At 36.8% G+C, this 19,961-nt stretch overlaps 1 protein-coding gene across 14 annotated transcripts in view; it reads right to left on the bottom strand.

Annotated features, from left to right (window-relative positions):
• Positions 1–5,072: 5,072 nt before the first annotated feature.
• The window catches only part of R3HDM1 (R3H domain containing 1), a 55,169-nt gene continuing 40,280 nt past the window's right edge, over positions 5,073–19,961 (bottom strand). For 10 of the 14 annotated variants that reach the window (XM_069780804.1, XM_069780797.1, XM_069780793.1 and 7 more), the window contains 9 exons: positions 17,464–17,618; positions 16,736–16,884; positions 14,358–14,461; positions 13,558–13,725; positions 10,296–10,465; positions 9,931–10,081; positions 8,394–8,476; positions 7,506–7,590; positions 5,073–6,508 (listed from right to left, as the gene is read on the bottom strand). In XM_069780804.1, coding sequence (XP_069636905.1) covers positions 6,141–6,508; positions 7,506–7,590; positions 8,394–8,476; positions 9,931–10,081; positions 10,296–10,465; positions 13,558–13,725; positions 14,358–14,461; positions 16,736–16,884; positions 17,464–17,618 — 1,433 coding nt within the window. In that variant the 3' untranslated portion in view covers positions 5,073–6,140. The remainder of the gene's footprint in view (positions 6,509–7,505; positions 7,591–8,393; positions 8,477–9,930; positions 10,082–10,295; positions 10,466–13,557; positions 13,726–14,357; positions 14,462–16,735; positions 16,885–17,463; positions 17,619–19,961) is intronic. The other 4 variants (XM_069780802.1, XM_069780800.1, XM_069780799.1 and 1 more) reach the window with 2 other exon arrangements.

The following is a 19,961-nucleotide window of genomic DNA, read 5'->3' on the forward strand; positions in this document are numbered from 1 at the left end:
GAGCCCCTAGAGCAGGTGTTCCTGGGAGACAGCAGAGGTCTTCAATTGGTAGGCCCAGGCAAAAGGAACGGTAACTAGTAAGTAGAAAGTTTTATTGGGAAATAAGAAAAAATAATTTGATAGCTGAAGCATTACCCAGAATTCAGTTCCTTGCTGTGCCTGGCTAACTTAGGCAAATTTTATATATGTGTGTGTATTACATCTATTACTCTTGTGGAAATGTCAACAAGTTTGTTAAAATGAATACACAAAACCAAATTCAGCAATCAGTATGGGAAACAATGCAAGACAGTCATTTACATTTTTAAGAGATTAATTTTTTCCACCAAAACCAGCACAGATCTACTTGGATTAAAAGAAAATATTTTTATTAGTGAATGACTTTTTTTAATTGCACTGTTGCTTCAATCAATGGTTCATTAACAAATCAAAGTATCAGTTTAAGCCAAATAAAAAGGCAACAAATTCGAGTAAACATGGGGAAAAGCTCTGGTGTATTTCCTAGTATGTATAAATCAATGTGATGATAGACTATCATAGCACACTAAATAATGCTCTTTCTTAGAGTAACTAATTTGGAAACCATAAGAAGGGCAAGACAGTGCTGCATACTAATCTCCCTAATTAACCCTCCAAAAGTTAAGATATTAGAAAGAAGCAGAATGCCAGTGTGTCCCCTCAAAAGTTCAAACCAAGGTCCTCTCTAAGTCAAGTGCGATGTGCAATTTTTTTTTTTTTTTTTTAAAGTTAGCTGTCAAGTAATTATGGGAACTCAAATATAACTGGTCACTTAGGGTTGAAGCTAGTCCCTACTGCAGCCAGCTTCTAGCATGCCTTCCACCTCTGTTGCACCTCCATCTGAAAAATTTCACTATTATCAGCATGGTGTATTTTCATCACTCTTTAGTCTAATTCAGATTTTCAGTTATCTGGGGTATGGGAACTGAATTAAGAATAAACCTCACTGTTAAGCATTATCCACAGCAGCACAGTTTATTTTTATAATTTATACCAGTTTTAAAAGCATACAACTATCAGCAACATACAGACTTTCCTATACAGCTCTTTGGTTTACAGCACTAGTCTTATCTGACATTCAAGTTTCTCTTCAGAAGTGCAGAACAGTTCATTGCAGTTGCATGCATCCCATATAATGACTAGGCTCGTGTGCTTTACCAGTAAGACTGAAAAATGAAAAAAAGCAGCAAACACTGAAGTGTTTGTGCCCTGGACCAAATTTTAATGCTTCTTAATCATCTCCTAAGCAAGATCCACTTTCAACCTGACAAATTTTGACAAAACAGCAAACATCGCAAAATGTCAAGTAGTTACAAGCAGGATAAAAAAATAAACCTTGCTAATAAGGAGCTGCCAAACAGAGTCAGGTCCAAACTCCAGCCCAACAAGCCCAAACACACAAGGCAGACATTGAACTAAAAGGAGGCTCATGAACATAATTGCATACATTTTCAAGTCAGCCAAGAGGCAACTTCATTTACATTGGACCTTGCATCTGAAGTTTTCAGATGTGAATAGTGACTTTGGTCTCAGGTTCCAGAATAAGAGAACTTAAAAGGGACTTAATTTTCAGAATGTTTTGGAAATTAGGCCCTTTTAAGGGATCTGGTCTACATCCGAGAAATAAGGCTTCCAAAATGAAGTCACGTTGACATTGTGTACTCTTAAGTTTATGCTTGTTGACATCAATAGCCAAAAATACCCAAACCCAAAACATCTGAAATGTTGATAGGAGCAGGACACGGAATAGAGGCAGCACGTCAACCTTCATGAAGACTGAGCTGTAGAAACATTGAAGGGATTGAAATAAGTCCATTTTCAGCTGGAAATACGTAAAAATTCCAGCTACAATTATTTTTCATGACCTGTTATGTAAAAGTGGTTTGATCAATTTTCTCCAAAACTTCATATAAACATTCTTTGCCTCAGGGCTCAATACAAGAAATTACAGCCCGCACCAATTTTCTAGGGAAAAAAATATGTCATGGAGTTAAATAGATATTTATAAAAGAAGTTTTAATTATGACTCCCTTTCAGACATCCAAACAAGTTGGTACAAGATTAACTCAAAACAATAAACGTCTCAAATGTGACGTTTTAAGGCACAAATGAGTGTCGTAGCGTGAGAATGTAACTATTTATGCTACCAGGAGAGGGAAGTGGATTGCATTACTAGATAGGAAAAGTGTATAGAGCTATTTGAATGGTGCAAGACCAAAGAAATGGTCTTACTGTGAAAGGCATGTTGTGTATCGAAGTACCTTCTTTTATTCATCAGGCTAAACACTTCTTGTGCTTTGACAGAACTGAACTCCCATCTATGTGCTGCTGTCCTGTACCACCCGGATCTTGAAACATAATGCGTGTTCTACAGAAGGCCAGCAGGATTAGGAATGGTTGCAGCTAGAAACACCTAACCACTGTAGTCTTCAGTACATCTCAGTGCTAGATTTCTTTCTTTGTAGATGTTCTCCTACTTTTCTTTTTATGTCATTTTTTAAGTGTATGTGTGTGAGTGAAAGAAAAGGATTTCAGATTATAATAGGTTAAATTTGCCCAGGGAGGAGTCTCAGGTAAGATGCAAGATGCGTATTACCAACGTTTCACTTTATACCAATCCAGTCTTACTGAAACATGAGGCATGTGAGGCTGTAATTTGGCAACCATGTGGAGGCTGTGAGTAGATTCTCAGGTGTGCTGTTATGATCTACCCGAATCCAACCTCAAGTTTGTGTGGTTTTGAGTTTTCCCAGACTATGGAGCTTAAATTTTGTTTTCTTAATTTTGAGTTATCATGTTCACTGTAATATCAGAAATAACATAGAATCTGTTCACAGTTCAGGGATGCGTTTTACGCAGTAATATAACTGTATTAATTAGAAATTAAAATCAAGAAATAGTAGCCTTTAGTGGAGTAGGCAATAGCCAGATTGGTTCAGCTTTTCTGGTTACTCTTCCAGTGCTTTTTCCTCAGCTTTAAAAGTTATAAGGCATGTTCCCAACCAAATGAAATGTATTAAATTACTGTGATATAATTTAAGTCCTCACTTAATTCCTTTTGCCACTAGTTGCTTTAAAAATGGCTCTAATGTTAAATGATAGGAAGTTCAAATACACTCAAGTACTAGAAAACTGCTTGAGAACGCTAGTTTTACATATGTCTGTTTCATGCCATAAATTGCATTTATTTGCTTTCTAGAATGGGATCCAAATCTATAGAACAAATGTAGCGCCATGGTTTTTGTACACAGTCCCTAGGCTTGTGTGCTTTAAGGAACCAGAAGGGGCAGAAGCGTAAAAGCCAGGAAGGTACAAATGGTCTTGGTTACATGAGTTAACACCCTGTTCACTTACTGGAGACACTAGGAAATAGCACAAAATCGGGAATAAACAAGACTAAAGCAGAAATATTTGAATTCTGTGCCCACTGTAGACATTGGAGCCCTCTGATGCTTCCAAAGTCCTGTTATCTGTATGGCTCGTATCAGCATGTCCAGATCAAAAAAATGTAACTGCCCTTGTTTAACACAGAGGAAAACATACTCGGAAAGGGTGACCTGCCTGTAAGTAACTGTAGGCAAGTTCAGGATTAGAATGGAACCGGCTTATTACATGTTGTAATTTTTTCTTCTAGGGCAATTTGCACTCCAGTTAACAACTTGATAAGAATTAAGTATGTGCTGGGCCTTATTCCTATTCAGTGTATCCCTCCCCTCCTTTTGTTTGGATTGCTTGTGTTCTCTATGCTTACCTCTCTCATTACGTTTTCTTCTCTGGTTATTATGGGGAAAGTTTATTAAACGAAGCAAGTCATGCAGCATCCTTTGGAAATGCTTTGATTTGATGTTAGATTTAGGTTTTGGGTCGTTCAGAATAGATGGAAGCTCTCAGCTATTGACTACTCTTCTACATCTATGAAAAAAATCTTATCCTGGAATGTGTTAGCCACAGGAGGCAGCTGCCTCTCTGGGCTTTGACACCTGTCATTACAGACCTTTAATCTGTTAACTACTTTTACAGGCTTAAAACCATAATCTTAAAACGAGCACTGGAATCCGCAAGAGGCAGTGACGGAACTTGTGCGTTAATCATGTTATCTCTGTGCTATTCAGAGGAGGGGAATATTATAATCTGCGTAAGCTTGTGTTCTTAATCATCTTTGGTTTTGGGTGCAATAAACTACAACAATCCAACCAGAGGAGGAAAAAAAAATCTATCCCCTTGTTCAAGCAGCATATTCAGTCAAGTAGTAGCGTAAGAACTCGAATGCCAAGTACCATCCTTTTAGAAAAGCAGACAGAGATAATTAGATTGGTCTTTTGGCTAGGGGCTTGAAGCTGAACATTTTCCCCTCTGTTTTAGGGGGAACATCTGAGTGTTAAGTTTACCTTTAGTCATGTAAATACCTGTTGCTGCAGCACTTTGCAGAATCAAGTCCCATATACCTGATTTATTAGGCTACCTTATTCCCAGACAGGTCAGTTTTCTTCCAAATACTTTGAATGATCACATGAAGGATTTAAGAATTGACCATGCATAGGACTGTTCTTGCCACTTCACATGTTTATGTGTGGTTGCTCAGGGATAGGATTTTTTGTATACAAGATGAAAGTTAATGCTGGTTTAGGCACCTAAATTCTTTACTTTTCCTCTGTAAAATATGTTCTTAAACAGAACCTTTACCTTGAGTTTCCACTTACAGAAGTTACAAACGCATCTTTTACAAAGTGATAGCCTTATGAAGGGAACAAGTAGTTGCTCGTCTACACAGTGAATCAGTGCCTGTGCTAAAAATAAAATACCAGCAGCAGTCCCTTATGGTGTCTGATCAATTTCTCTCTCTTTTTACTTATATAGGGAAACATTTAAAAATGATAAAGGGCAGGATAACATAAATGCTTCAAGAGGAACAGCAAGAGTGGTTCTTTGAGAAGTTCTAGTATTTGTGTTATTTTTAAGTTCTTTTCTCACATTTGAAGGTATCTAAACCATTAATACATGTTCATCCAGGTTTCAGAAGACTCCTAGAAGTTTAAACAAGTGCACTGAAAAAGTTTGTGTTTGTAAACATTTATTTTCTTGAACTGAAAAAGGCTTGCATCAGCACACATTGTACAGCCTTGCAAATTACACAAATTGAAAAAAGTTTGTTTCATTTATGTGCAATGAATCTTTAATGTCCAGTGAGCATCTGCAAATGATGAAAACTTAAACCATTAAAAAGGTTTCCAGCACTTCTCAAACACAATTATCTTAGCGTGAAAAGGAAGAGAAAGAGATCCATACTGGTGAGAACACAATTAAAGTGCAAACATTTTGTCACCTGTGAAGATACATTTTAGTCTCTTCACGCTTTTGCTGAAAAGAAGAAATATTAAAATGTGATTCAGTGAACATTCTTTGTAACCTATTCATATTTCCCTTTAAATAATTATTAAACTTGTTGGATCAGAAGCGAATCCTTCAAGGGTACAACCTACTCGTAATTTCTTTTGACATTGCTTCAATGAATCTTGAAAGAAAATGACCATCTAAGGAGTTAGTTACTAAAATTATGTATTTTTTTTCCCTAAAAAAAAAAAAAAAAACAACAAAACCAAACCAAACACAAGGGACAAAGAACAGGTTAACTTGAAGATTTGGGGTAGTTTGCTAGAAAATGAGTGTAATTCCTTGAAAATGGTTCTCTTTTCCCTTCTACCAATCCTCAGGTTCCTGCCTTGGAATGGACAGCTGTGTGCTGGCTGTGAAAAGGGATTATAAAATACAAATCTGAATATGGATTTTTATGAACGTTTGCTGTACAATAGAACTTTGGATCTGATACAAGAATTCAAAAATATAAAACAAAACTACTATAAAAGTAGGGGGCATTTCAACAGCATTCCTTGTAGAAGGCTGCCTGTCTCAAAGATGATTCCTTGCTATTGTCTGGGATTAACTCCGAATATTTTTTCTTCATCTTGCTGGATCACTGGGTTATTTAGTCTTCAGTGGCTAATGTCATATGACAAAACATCCCAGGAGTCTCTGTGAAGAGAACAGAAACTCCATAACATCAAGCCAATTGAGGAGAGGAGGACATGGAAGTAGTAAAGGCTGAGTGTCCACTGATGTAACTGCTACTGAGAACTAGCCCTTTCCAGAACATGAAAGTCGTAGTGCTTCTTGCTTGTTCTCAGCCTGAACTTGTTCACTGAGGTACTACTTTGTTTCTTCAACGCATTCTGAGCAGCTGACATTGTAGGGAACGTAGCTAGAACTGTGTAAGTGGAAGCCAAGTCACTAGGTTTGGATGGCTCAGTGTTCACACTACTGTCTCCGCTGCCACAATAACGACGATGGTGCTGCTGCTGTGTTTGTAGACACTGTGAATCCCTTAGCCACCGAATCTTGGCACCAACTTTTAAAAGTTCTCCAAATAGTTTTTCTGCTTCCATACGAGTTATGCCTTCTGGCAGTTCAGTAATTTCTAGAACTTTTCCCACAACTGAAACAAGAAGAACATTGAATCTAAATTGGTCATTGTCCTTAATGATACAACAAACACAATGGAAAATGAGTTATTTCATACTTTTATCTCCAGTTGACTGATACCAAATACACAGGCATTCCATTTCTGGTATTCTAGAGAGCCTTTTGCTTTCACATCTAGCACTGCTTACAGTGTACAAACAAAAGCTGAGAATACAAAGAGGATCCTCAAGAGAGGAGGAAAAATAATAAAATAATCAACACCTAATTTTGCAGCAGGTTTGAGAACTCACTATAGCATCTCACTGGCTTTGCCTGTTAACTCTTCACACATCACCGTGCTAAAAAACTAGTTTCTCTTCTCCCAAAAAATCCTCTCCAGTAAATAGTTAGAAGCAGCTGATTTATCTGTAACTGTCTGCAAAGATTTGATAGTAGGTAACACTTGCAACAGAAATTCTTTCTGGTAAAGATACAGAGATAAATGATATCAGGTTTTATTTGGATGACATCTTTACTAACTCCAAGGAGCTAATCTGTAGATCTCTTAATATGTGCTTACTTCTATTAGAAGGGGGGGGGGGGGGGGATAAAAAAAAAGAGGGCAGCACAAACTAATTTGTAGTTTATGTTTGATTTCACATTTCATGCAAGTAAAAGGAAGCAGGGGTATGTATATTTACTATAACAATATTTAATGTAACGATATAATAGAACTTATGTCCAGTAAACTGACAAACTTGCTTTTCCTTTTAGTACTGTCCAATCCTGATCTTCTCTGGTCTTTTCTCCAGCCTTCAAAACTACGCTTTTTCTCATTTAACCTCCCTCTTCTCTTCTCTCTAAATCAAGTCCTCCTCTCCATCCTTATGTTTCCAGTGTTTGCCATGTCCATTTCTGTCCAATTACTTTTCATTCTGGCCCTTTCTCACCTCTGCTTGTCTTGTTACATTCCCAGCCCATCACCATAATTCCATTTTTCTGGAGGACTGTGTCAACCAGCAATTCTATACCTGGTTCTCCTGCACCAAGATCTGCTGAAGCAGCCTTCTTTGCTGGTTTCTTTCCCCTGTTTCCATGTCTGTTTCCAGGTTGACACTGAAAAGATTGACATAAATGATGTACTTTAATGACAACGCACCAGTGTCTTAACATTTCTAGTTCAGTGAAAAACGATGCAGAGGAATATCTGGAAAATAACCCGTGCTACCATGGTACAGAAAAGATTTTCATGTCCAATTTTAGCCTTGGAGTTTAGCAATCCTGCAGTCAGGCACATTCAATCCTTGGCTTCAGAAGAAAGGGAGGAGATGACGAAAAAAATCACCTTAAATCTTGGAAGAACATCCCCCCACCCCCCACTACCCCAATCCATCACATCTTCTGGCTGATCTCAGGTAGAACTGAGTGAGGTAGGGGGTCTGTGTGTCTGTCCCAAAAATTAAATAGATGGCAAAACTTTTTAGCTTTGCTAACACTAATATTCTAGTTTTGTTTTTCTTGTAAGAAACAAACCTGCTCCTTGCTTAGAAATACCCACATGTATTTCCTCTTTTTTTTTTTTTTTTGAAATTGTTATTCAAATAAAATAAAATCCTTTCAGCAAACGTTCTCTCTGTGATTTTTGGAACCGCTGGTGCATTGCTTAAAAAAAAAAAAAAATCCATAACCTACACTGTGCCTAAAGCTAAATTTCATGAAAATGTTCCTCACTTTTTTTTTTTTAATACAACAAGAACAATGGGAAGTATCAACACAGAATAAAACCGTTGTTGCAAAGCAAGCACCTTCCTCTCATTTACTTGTCTAATGCAATAACATATTCCCCTATTCATGGTGGTTATAATGGTAGTCCTGAGTTGTTTTTTTCAATGTTGCCAGGAGATTGTTCTTTTTAATACCTGTTGGCTTGTTACTTGTCCACGTAATAAAGATGGTGGATTGTATTGCAGGGGTTGGCCAAGCAGTGGGTATCTGGCATCTCCTTAAAGAGAAAGGTAATTAGAAGGGTTTTTCTGTTGTATGAAATCTTCTAAGTTCCTCTTACGATGTATAACTTAACACAAAGAGAAAGCATATAACTATGCACAAAGTAGTGTATTTGGCTACGCTAACAAAATAAGATTTGGCATGATTAAATAAATCTCAGTCAGTCACAGACTGATCACAAGGTGAAAAGGTACAAGCTTTCTTGCATTTAAGGATTACACTGAAAAACACACTGAAAGTTTTTCTTCATTGCAGTCTTATCTAAAATCCTCTCATTTCAAAATGAGCTTAAGGCTAAAGTTCCTGTCAGCGTACTAATTTAATCATTTTCATGGTCATATCCCTGATTAGCGCCAGGTACATCTTCACATTCATACTTGCTCCAAGGATCCACAAAGATAATGGAATATAAGTTTTTAGTAATTGCAGAAGATTAAGAAAATGAAGAGGTATACTTTACAACAGGCAACCTAGAATTTTTACAACATTGGAATACAACACAATGACAAAGATTATGCAACAGGTAAGACTATGACAAAGACAAGAAAATAAGGTTTTCTTTATCAATAAGGAAGACATACAGAATTATCTTCAAGTTTTGTTTTAAAGTAAACTTTCTGTAAAATAGACCCATTAATTCTAAGTTTGGGAACTGTACCAGGATACCTTTGCTCACTGACAAAGGTTTTTTTTATCGTTTGGTTTTTAAATGTTACTATCACATCTTGGTGAAAACTCCCTATTTTCTGTTTTTCTGTTAACATGGCAGCAGAGGACTGAAATTCTTCTAAAAGGAATTTTTTTCTGTCCTTGGGTGGGTACTACCTGAAATACTAATTGAAGTAGCAACAGTATTGGTTAGAGGCTCTAGTCCCATCATGCTAGTTTTTCTACAAAGGAAGGGAGAATTCTCGCTTAGGCAGTGGTTTGATGCAGTGCATCATCAATAAGTGAGTTTGGCAGAACATTCATCTCGACATCGCATTTCTATATCCATTCCCCCAAAAGATAATAGGCCCACCTAGTGTATTAAGATCAGCTAGTCCCACATTATTTATTTTATCTTTGTAGCTCTAAAATTACATCCTTTGTGACACTGTGTGTCAAGTTCTTGATTATGGTTAAAACTTGAAGCTGAATTATATAAAACATTTCATTAATATTTTGAATGCTGAAATGGGGAGTTTCACATATGAGAAAGCTAGTGGGTTTTACAGAAGCTCTCACAATAGCAAGATCAAAAGCTTTTGAGAATATGGGGGACGGTATCGGTGCAGAGAGATAAGGTGAAATTTTACATGATGCTTGAGTGGGTAATTTTGATGATCCTCCTTCAATAGCATTACTACTAAAGTGAGCCCCAGTTTGTCAGAAAATCCTCACATAACTTGTATTTAAAACCACTTAAATTAGAAAACGTACACGCATTTTAGTGAACTAAAAATATACCTTGTCCAGGGACAAAAGGTCTAGAAAACTGGGACACGATAGAAAGAGGTGTTAATGTGGGACGGATGTTCTTCATGTTTGATAGCTGAGCTGGTGCTGGTGATTGGGCCGGTGAGGTGACAGGACTACCTAGTTGAGGACTATGCTGCAACTGGAATAAACAATAAGTTAGTGTTTTAAAAGGTACCTAGTTGAACAAGCTGAACAACCTAGAGCATTCAAAGACTGAAGTTAAAATAGTTATACTGAGTATTATCAGAGCAGATTTCTATTCCCCAAAAAGAACTGTTGAAAAAAAAAACGTGCGGAGACGCAATTTATGCAAATTTTAAGTCATCCTGGAAAACAAAACAAAAACCTCATACCTGCGCAGCACTGTCTAAAGTGCTAAGTTCTGTGGACTTCTGCCCCCTTTGATGATCACAGTAATACTTATTCTGTTTCCACTGTGGAGGTGAATGGTTCCGAGGCTGAGGATTGTTAGGTATATTTAGCTGCATCATTACTACTCCTCCACCTGGTGGTGGTGCTACCGCTACAAGACAAGAAATCAGTAGGCTACAGTTAGTTCGTCATACATTTCAATGTTCATTTTAGCAGAACAGACATGAATTAAAAAGGGAAATAACATAATGAATGTTTTACTAAATAAGCTGCTGAATTCTGGAAAGCTAGAGCAGTACAATTACATTTCCACTATCAGATAAATCTGCGATAGTTCACTTAGAGGGGGCTTCCTGGAACTAGAAAAGATAGTGGAACCACTGAAACTCATTATTGAGAATATTTTTGAAAGGAATCATTCTATTTTATAGCAATTGAAAGTATTCAACATTTACTGTAGTTACTGTCAATACAATGTGTTGAAGAAGATACGGTATTGAGCAAAAATATGCTTTATTTAAAAATAGAAGTTACCTAGTTAGTTTTACATGATATACAGCAACACAGACTCAAAATGTTTTCTCTGGTATGATAGCATACATCAGAAAGACCTGGAATCAATCTTTAGTCTGAGGCAAAAAACCATTACCCCCATTTATAAGTTCTATATAGGAACATTTTTCTGGGCAGAGACTGCAAATTGATCCCCACATCCTGTACCACTTGGCTGCTGCAGTAGCTACAGAAATGCCAAAGTTGGTGGAGAACAGCTGAACAGCCAACGCTGTTCTGTGAGGTTTCTCATGAGAAGTTGTGACGACAGCCTGCCCGAGAGAGAAGCTGTCTTCCCCCTTTGACTGGCTCTGTCCCAGGTATTTATATAACATCCTGTTTACTCGTAAATGGTTGTTTGCTATTTCCTTCTCTGCTCTACCCACCGTTCACAGCATTTCTCAGAAACCACAATTAAAACACATGGTTTAAACACCATTTAATCATCCACCTTTTAAGAGAGAGTCTACAATGTTCTCAGCTTACTACCTGCATCACAGCATCAGCTAGGAGCAGTCAGATACAGATCGTAAAATGCCTTCATGTTGTATTTTTTAAAATGGGCTTTTGTTTTCACTGCCCCTGGGGTCCACAAAAAGAAACAGACTCCTTTGAAAAGCAAACCAAACTGTAGAATAATGAACTCAGAATATTAAAACTATATTAGCTTTTGTAAATTGTATTCTGAAATATTTACTATATTGATATTTATAAAAATAAATGAAGTAATATTAGCAATGTTTTCACACCTGTACTTTCTGTTTAATGGCAAGCAGTTCTACCCATGTGTTACAGATTGAAATGGAAGCATCAAGACATCTGGCCAACTTTAGCAAAGGATATAAATTTAAGAATCCCTGCTCTGTCCTTAAGGGCCACACTGCAAATATTTCCATTTCACTGCACAGCAAAATAAAACGTAACTCTGTTTATAAGTATCTACTACATAATCAGAATAATATATAACACAATAGTTTCCAAGTGGTAAAGCCATAAACTGATGTAATCCCTATATGTACACCTGAGATGTACCAGACAAACATCTATATACACACTACATTTTACACATGAAAATTGGTTTAATTTTATGCATATCTTTATAAATATTAAAACTTATACTTACATCTTACTGGTTTTTAATATTACAATATTTTATTCTGCAGCACTCTGGCATGCTTTTTTGACTTATCTCTGTGAGAACTGAACACCCAACAAAAACATGCTTGTCTTTTGAAACCATCTACAGCACCATTTCTAAAAAAGTGTCACAACCTGAAAATGCTATTTAAACTGCAAAAGAAAACTTTGTACATGCAGAAAAACTTGTTCTTTCTATACTTCTAGTTCCACAGCATTTCAGTAAATGAAAATAAATGGAATTCTTTTCCTAAACAAGAATCCTGACAAAATGAAGCATCATAGAACACGTAAGTCAGTTTACAGACACTTTATCACCTGTCAAAACCCATGAGAAGGGAAACCCAGAAGAAATCCTTGAAAGGCTTCCCCGATTTGCAGTCTGGTCCTCTTAACTTTTTCAAATGAAGAGAAACACAACTCTGCTGCTTGTCTGCTTATATCCTCATTGTCCTTACCTCAGTGGCCTTGACTCATCATTTCAGTATTACTCACCAAAAAGCATGCTTTTCTTTCTCTCAGAATTTGTCCTCCCTGTGTCATAGAGGGCTTCCCCCTTCCCCAAACTTCTTTAAATCGCTTAAGAGGTTTAAGAAGTTTGAACCGGGCCTTCAAAACTGCGTAAAACCAGCACTTTCAGGATAGATTAGGAGAATAGAAGAACAAACTAGCACGAGACTGATTTCAGACATCCTGAAACGACAGTCTTCCAGAACTAAAGCCAAACAAACTTGAAGCAGAATGGAAACAAAACAAAACCAAACCTGCCCGTGAACTGTAATACACTGCTAATCCAGCTATCTTGCCACTTAACTGCATGTTATCTATTTACTAATAAACAGGCTCTAAAAAATATCTTGAAAGATAAATGTTTGTAAGAAACACCACATCTGTAGTGGAATCTAGGTCATTGACCTAGGGGGTGTTTAATCTATTGCTTGCTTGCAAAATACTGAGGAAGCAGTATTTGAGACTACCCTTATTTGGCTAACCAAACCTTGAACATATCTAATTCCCTATTGGTAAAATAAAAACAGTACCGCTATATCACAGGATCATTCTATAACCTCGTTTGGAGGCTAAGCCCAGTGCTTTTCATTTCCTGACCAGTCCATCAATTTAGTTGGAAATTGAGAGTTTTTAAGTGTTTGGATATTAACAGTTATAAACATTTCATGGATACGACAAGGTCTATGTCACCACTGTTGTCACACACCATTGAGGCTGCTATTTATACACCACCTAAAAATCATCCAAACATTTTGTAGATCAAAACATTCCAAACCGGACTTAAGTGCTTCTGCTAAGCGACACTTATCTGCTGAAGGCTGCCTCCCGCTGCCCCTGTGAAGCCGGCTATTGTTTCACTTAAGTTCCAAGTTGTCATTTTAAAAGTTACAGTAATTGCAATTCAGATGAAGAATTACAAAAAAAGTAGTTGCAGAGACGGCACTCAAGTTGCAGCTGTTCTAGCAGTTAGCCATGAAGTCAATCTGATAATTTACAACAGATTCTAGACAGAATGGCTTAGACGAAAATCCCAATAAAATATACCTTTTATTGGCTGCATGATGGAAAGACCAGTGGGTGAACTTTTACATGATGAGGGTGGAGACACTATGCTGTAGTGCACAATGGAAGCAGCCTGTTGTGGCTTTGACTTTGATGAAGGTGGCAATAATGTAGGAGGTGATGGCTTCTGACTTGAATGGTTGCTATAAACTATGAAAGTAAAAGCAGTAAATAAGGCTACCATAAAAACAAAACCACAACACCCGACACAGCTTTGGAGTATCCCATTTGGCTTTTCAGCAGGTCAAAAAGCTACCTCTCTTCTCTATCCAAACCCAGAACGCTTATAGTTTTCACCCTCTTCTCAGTAACTCTTAAGGAAATTGCTACTCCTACTCCATGAAGTGAAATCTAGAATGCTTCTTGAGTAGAAGAGCCAAGTATACTGCTTCCAAAATGTACCTTGCTTGTTCTATCAAATGAAACCCCAAATATCAACATTTTCAGACCCATGTAGCTATTCAGGAAAAGGTGAAAGTCATTCTGCTGACAACGTATAGCTCCCATGTCTGTATCAACTCACAAGCAGACATGCAAGGCATTATGATGTACATTACTGAATTCTAAGAAAGTAACTTAAGAGCTTTCAGTGATAAACAAATTGAGATGTCAAGTTAACCTGCCTCCAATATAACTTCAAAAACAGAACACAGAAGGAAATATAGTACAGTAGTTAATTCTAAATCAAACCATTAATAGCAAATATCCAATCACCCAGCATAATAATAGCTAGACATTTTTGAAGTCTTATTAAAAAAAAAAAACAACTTTATCACCCCAACCTGCGCACTGCTGTCCTTGAAGCTGCTGTGAGCTGCATGGTGATGATGTTCTAGGAAACTGTATCTGCTCTGATCCAGGAGGCTGCAAATATCCTACTGATGAACTGTAGTAATAATAATAATAAAAAAAAAACCATGACTAACAGGCATTTATGCTACACTCATTTATTTAATCATGACTGCTGCATTTGCTGTCTACACGTACTGCAAATTGCTGAGATGTTGTTAATTTTAAAACTGATAATATTCCCACCTACCCCCAAATCTACTCATACTTCAGAAAACTGAAATTTCACATCTCTTCCTTAGCAAAACCTTATGTCCTGCATACACACTAAGAAGCTGTACTAATTCACCTATTTTGATATACTATTTTTGTGTCGATAGTGCTGTATCAGTATAAACACGTAGATTAATAATAATTATAAAAAGAGAATTTGTTGGCTTGCCCAATTAACTAGAATTAGCTCTCAGTTAAATGATCACCATAGAACCTGCCATGGGGATTTCAGATGCAGTCCCTCAGCTGGAAGCTGGGCCCATGCAGCTGAGCCAGCTCATTCAGCACACCAAACAAGCACACCTCTGCTTCAGTCTAAAGTAACACAGCTTAAAGAGATGATTGCCTTTACCAAATAGGCTGTGGGAAAAGGAAGATGACTCAAGGAGATAAACAACCTTTCATTTGTTTGTAATATGTAGGAAAAGGATAACTTTAAAAGTTCATTTATGCCAGGTATTTTTCAGGGCAATCAGGGGAAAAACAGGTAAGTAACAGACATAGGCAAATGCTATCATACCACTAACTGCTCATACTGCTAGAGCCAGAACATCAGGTTGGTGGACCACAATCAGAATGGTGCCTATAGAATCCTGTACTTCATTTCTGTACTAATAGATAAAGTAAACATTCTGAGGGAATAAGAAAAAAATATTTTATTACTTTGAATTGTGGAAAAAAAGTAGCTGTAATCCTGTTAGACTTACCATTTTACTTATGTTGTCACAAGAAGTTGTTCCATCCTTTGTCCCACAGTTCAATTATAGAATTTTAATTTAAAGATTCCTTTCCATTAAAGCAGACAAGACTCAGTGAAAACTAAACCAGATGGTTTTATATCTGCACGGGATGTGTGCTCTCACACAGCTTTTCATCTGTCTACTGATTATAGTTTTCAATAGTGACCTGTATGTTTGAGACTATTCAGTTCCTGCAGAACAGTATTCTGGTTTCCTTGTCAAAGTGCTGCAACAGAACTATTTTGATAAAAGCAAGATGCTGTCATTAGTTGCTAGTCTGCTCTGAATTCCTAACAAATGTTTCCCTGTTCAAAAGAGAGGGACATTCTAAATGACACAAAAGATCAAGCAACAAAACTTCCTTCAAAAAAAGTCTGGGTGTATGTCTACGTATGACTTCACTGAACCTCAAATAGAACTACAGAAGAAAAGGCTAAAAAGAACCTTCAGATACAAAGAAGAATAATTCAGATTTAAGTAGATTAAGCCATGCAGCGATGACACAAATACTATTTAAGTCTCTGCACTCACAAGAGGATGAAGCAAGCTTCATACTGTTGCTGCTTGTTTAAAAGCTGCAAGCAAGGTATTTTTAAATGGTGCATATTTCTAAGTTCAAAAAACTAGAGAAAGAAAAACTTGTAACAAGCATTAATCCTAATTAATACTTTTAGGTTATCTTCCTATCTGTTCTCTCAACAAATACATTGTGCTGGGGACACAGATGTATACACAGGGAGGTCTGTACATGTAGACCAATTTGCTGTTACCAAGGTATGTAAAAGGCCAGTTATTTACCAAACAAAAGCCGAGCACAGGAAAAAGTTCCTGTACTTGTTTCATAGCCAGCTTTGTGCCAGCAGGCCTCGTTAGCAGCACAGACAAATTAAGCTGAGCTCCTTCCCGACAAAGCTCTGAAAAAGGCAGTCAGTCAGTCAGTCTTTTTCTGGGATACAAATTCTCTTTTCTCTACACCTTATTAAAGTGGTATCTTTGACAAAACCAAGTGAGTACGGATAGTCATCCTAAATGTTACTGCAAAAAGGCATTGCTACTGAACATGCTGGTGTTTCACGTGGAAGAAAAGCAATGCAGAAAACTTAAGACATGGAACTGTAGTAAAGTATTGCTGAAAGTGATATGGAAACAATGTTCTCCAGTCCAACCCGTACCTCCCAATTAAAGCAGTACTAGTTGTCTCAGTTAATTGCATAAGAGCAAAAATAAATAGATAATGAAATGTCTGTAAGTCTGCCTTTAAAATACATTTTAATATATGCAATACTATAGCAAATCCTGTCAGTTACAAGGCAATTAAGCCTAGTTGCTGAGAAATCAAATAACTGAGTTAAACTCACCTTAAATTATTCTGTTGACCTGATGGAATGACACTGTAGTAAACCGGCATTCCTGTTGTGGGTAATCCTTGATTTGACTGACTGGGAATTATAACAGGCTGTTGATATGTCTGCTGCGGCACTGCTTGGGAACCTTGAGGCACCGAAACCTAAAATTTGAGACCACGTTACAATTTTTTTTCTGCAGACAATGTTTCTTTCTGCCTCTTAACCATCACCTAGTTTATATAAAGATTTTTTTAAGAAAACAGAAACTGAAAGATGTGCTGGAATTCTCTAAATCCAGAAAACTAGTGATAACAGTAGTTGAAATAATAGTGCTTTATTAAAAAAACCCAAAACTTATCTTCTTCCTCCAAAATGGAAATGTCAGTTCCAAGTGACTCCATCAATTAACAAAAGAGATTTTCTCTGTAATAGAAAGTGGGGTGGTGGGGAGGGAAATCTTACGAGCTTTTTCTTCCCCATCCTCTGAATTGCAATTAACACAGCACTTGGCTTTCAACAGGACTAGAACTTCTACATACGTGACAGATTTTCTTCTCCCTGCAATTGTGGGGTTTTTTGTTTGTTTATTTTTTAATTTCTGTCCCCAAAGTCACCTTTGACACCTGCTTGCAGCTTTGTACCATTTACAAAGCAATGCACTTAACAACAACAACAACAACAACAAAATATCACTCAAACATGCAGAAGAATGGTTGGAAAGTTAAGAATAAATTACCCACCTGATAAGATGGCACTGAAGGATATGGAACAATCACACCCTGAATTTGATTCCCAACGTTGTTGTGTTGGCCACTGACCAGATTTTGATTCTGAGACTGCTGAACTCCGACTAAACCCTGGTAGTTTTGCTGCTGGTTAGGCAAAACCTGGTAACCTGAAATTATACATTTAAGTCTTACTTTGAAATAATGAACACATTTTATACACAGTTGCCTATGTGAAAATGTATGTGTAGCATTTTCCAATGGCTTTTTAAATCTGGCAACTTCATAAGAGTTGAACTTATCATGCATATAGAAAGAAGACAACATTAAAATTAACAGATTTATTCATTTGGATCCAGCATGAAATACTTACTAAACATACTATTTGCAATGCTGCTCTCACATGCTTGCAATATTTATTTACACTCTAAGTGAGTTACATGCATTAACACCTTGATTTGATAGGTAAAAGCTGAAAGCATTTGAACAAAGCATGCTAGATAATATCAAAACCAATTAATTGTCTATTATTATGAACAAGGCCATTCTAGGTACTTTACATTAAATTCTGCTACTACCTCAGGTGCCCTAGCGATGAGGGCATCTTGACTATGATTCAAAACTGAATCACACTTCAAGAAAATTTGTGTAAGGCACATGTGCACATCTTTTTAAAAAGGGCAATTTCTACTGAAATCTGTAATGCTAAAAACAACTGGGAACTGAGAAAAATCTTCCAGGTAAAAGCCATGTTCGCATACAGTGGAAGACAAGTTATATTCAAAGTTATCTTGGGGAAAAAAAATTTTCATATTCACCCCTCTGTAGTGCCTCTACAACAATTTATTATTGCTTAAACTGGTATCCTCTGCTAACTTTCAAAAATGGCCTAAAAAACCTCCAACCCCCCAAAAAAACCAAACCAAAAAAGCCCCCAAGTGTGAGTGCCAAATAGGAATCTGTGCATTTATTATGTCCAACCTTAGCCTCCGCTTTATTTTTTTTATTTTTTTATAAAGCTTATAGTAGGTAACTGCTACCATGATCAAAACACATGCAGAACACAAGTAAAGTTCTTTTTGTCATATTCTGTTATACAGGTATGTGCTACTTACCACATCAGCAAAAAACCATCACTATCAGTGTTTCTGAGACAAAGCCAGTTATCGCTCCAGAGTAACAAAACTGGGCTTGTCAAGATGCACTGACGGCAAGAAGAGTCTGTATTTAACTTGGACACATTCACATTCTACTGACCTTGACATTCCCCATGCTCCCTACCTTGGTATGGAATATAATGAAGCAAATATAGCTGCAAAAACTCATGTGGATTTTTTTTTGAACTGCGTTTAAAAAAATTGCACAGTCTATTTTGAAAATAATTCAGTTAACATGAAACACTTCCTTTTGTAAACAAAACCCACCAATGTTCATTGATTACATACAGTGTACAATGAACACTGCGAATTAACAGCCTCAGCTGGCTGTCTCTATAGAAATTGCAACAACAAAGACTAAAAAAAGACTACTAATATAATCAACCATTGCTTCAGAAAATTAAAAAGAAGGTTCAGTTTGTTAAAACCAAGAGAGCTATTCATTAGAAATGCACAACACACTATAAATATTTTCAGAGTAGTATAGAAAATTTCAGAGCAATGCATGCTTGAATTAGCATTAGTAATTAGAATTTTTAATAACTCTTAAGTTTGAACTGTGCACAAAAATCCATCTCATATCTGCAATAAAGAAAATGCGTAAATGTACTTTGCTACGAAATGATCTATGGCACCTAAAAAGCAGCAGAATGTGAACTTGCGGTATATGAGAGATCCAATCAATACATCTGCAACCTAAACCCCTCATTTCCCAGAAACTGCAATGTAGCTGTGAATATTTTTCAGCTTTTTCTGGCACTTCTGGAGACATACATGATCAATTTTGCAAGCAGAGAGAACTGGAACGACATAAATTGACTGCCAAGAAGGTTCCCCACAGTGTTCCAAAGAATGCTCTATTTTTAGCTTCACGATTTCACCTCTGCATAGAGAGTGGTCTGACAGAAATGCAGCACTCAGCAGAAAACCCACACCTGCCGTAGCAGATTGTCTCATTACACAGAAATCCTCTGAAACAGTAGATAAAAAAAGAAGCATGCTTCTTAATATTTACATAATTAAAAAGAAATCAGTGTTAATATAAGAGAAGTTAACTTACAGAATATAGAAATACATTTTCTGAATAACACACTAAGAGTAAGAAACAGCCTTTATTCAAGAACAGAAAAGCAAGTACAATCATTTGGTTAACAAGCTATGAGTATAGCTTGATTACAACTATTACAACTGCTTGATTACAACTATTACAACTGCAGCTATTATTGCAACTGTAATAGTTTTATCCCTGGCCATTGTGAAGCAGAAGCTAGTTGAACTTTAGCTGATGTTCCTACAGTAATTGCAGTTCAGATAAGAGTTTTAATCAACCTCTAAGTTAGGTCTCATGGTAACTGG

The sequence above is a fragment of the Haliaeetus albicilla genome, chromosome 4 (genome assembly GCF_947461875.1).
Source record: "Haliaeetus albicilla chromosome 4, bHalAlb1.1, whole genome shotgun sequence".
Lineage (NCBI taxonomy): Eukaryota > Metazoa > Chordata > Aves > Accipitriformes > Accipitridae > Haliaeetus > Haliaeetus albicilla.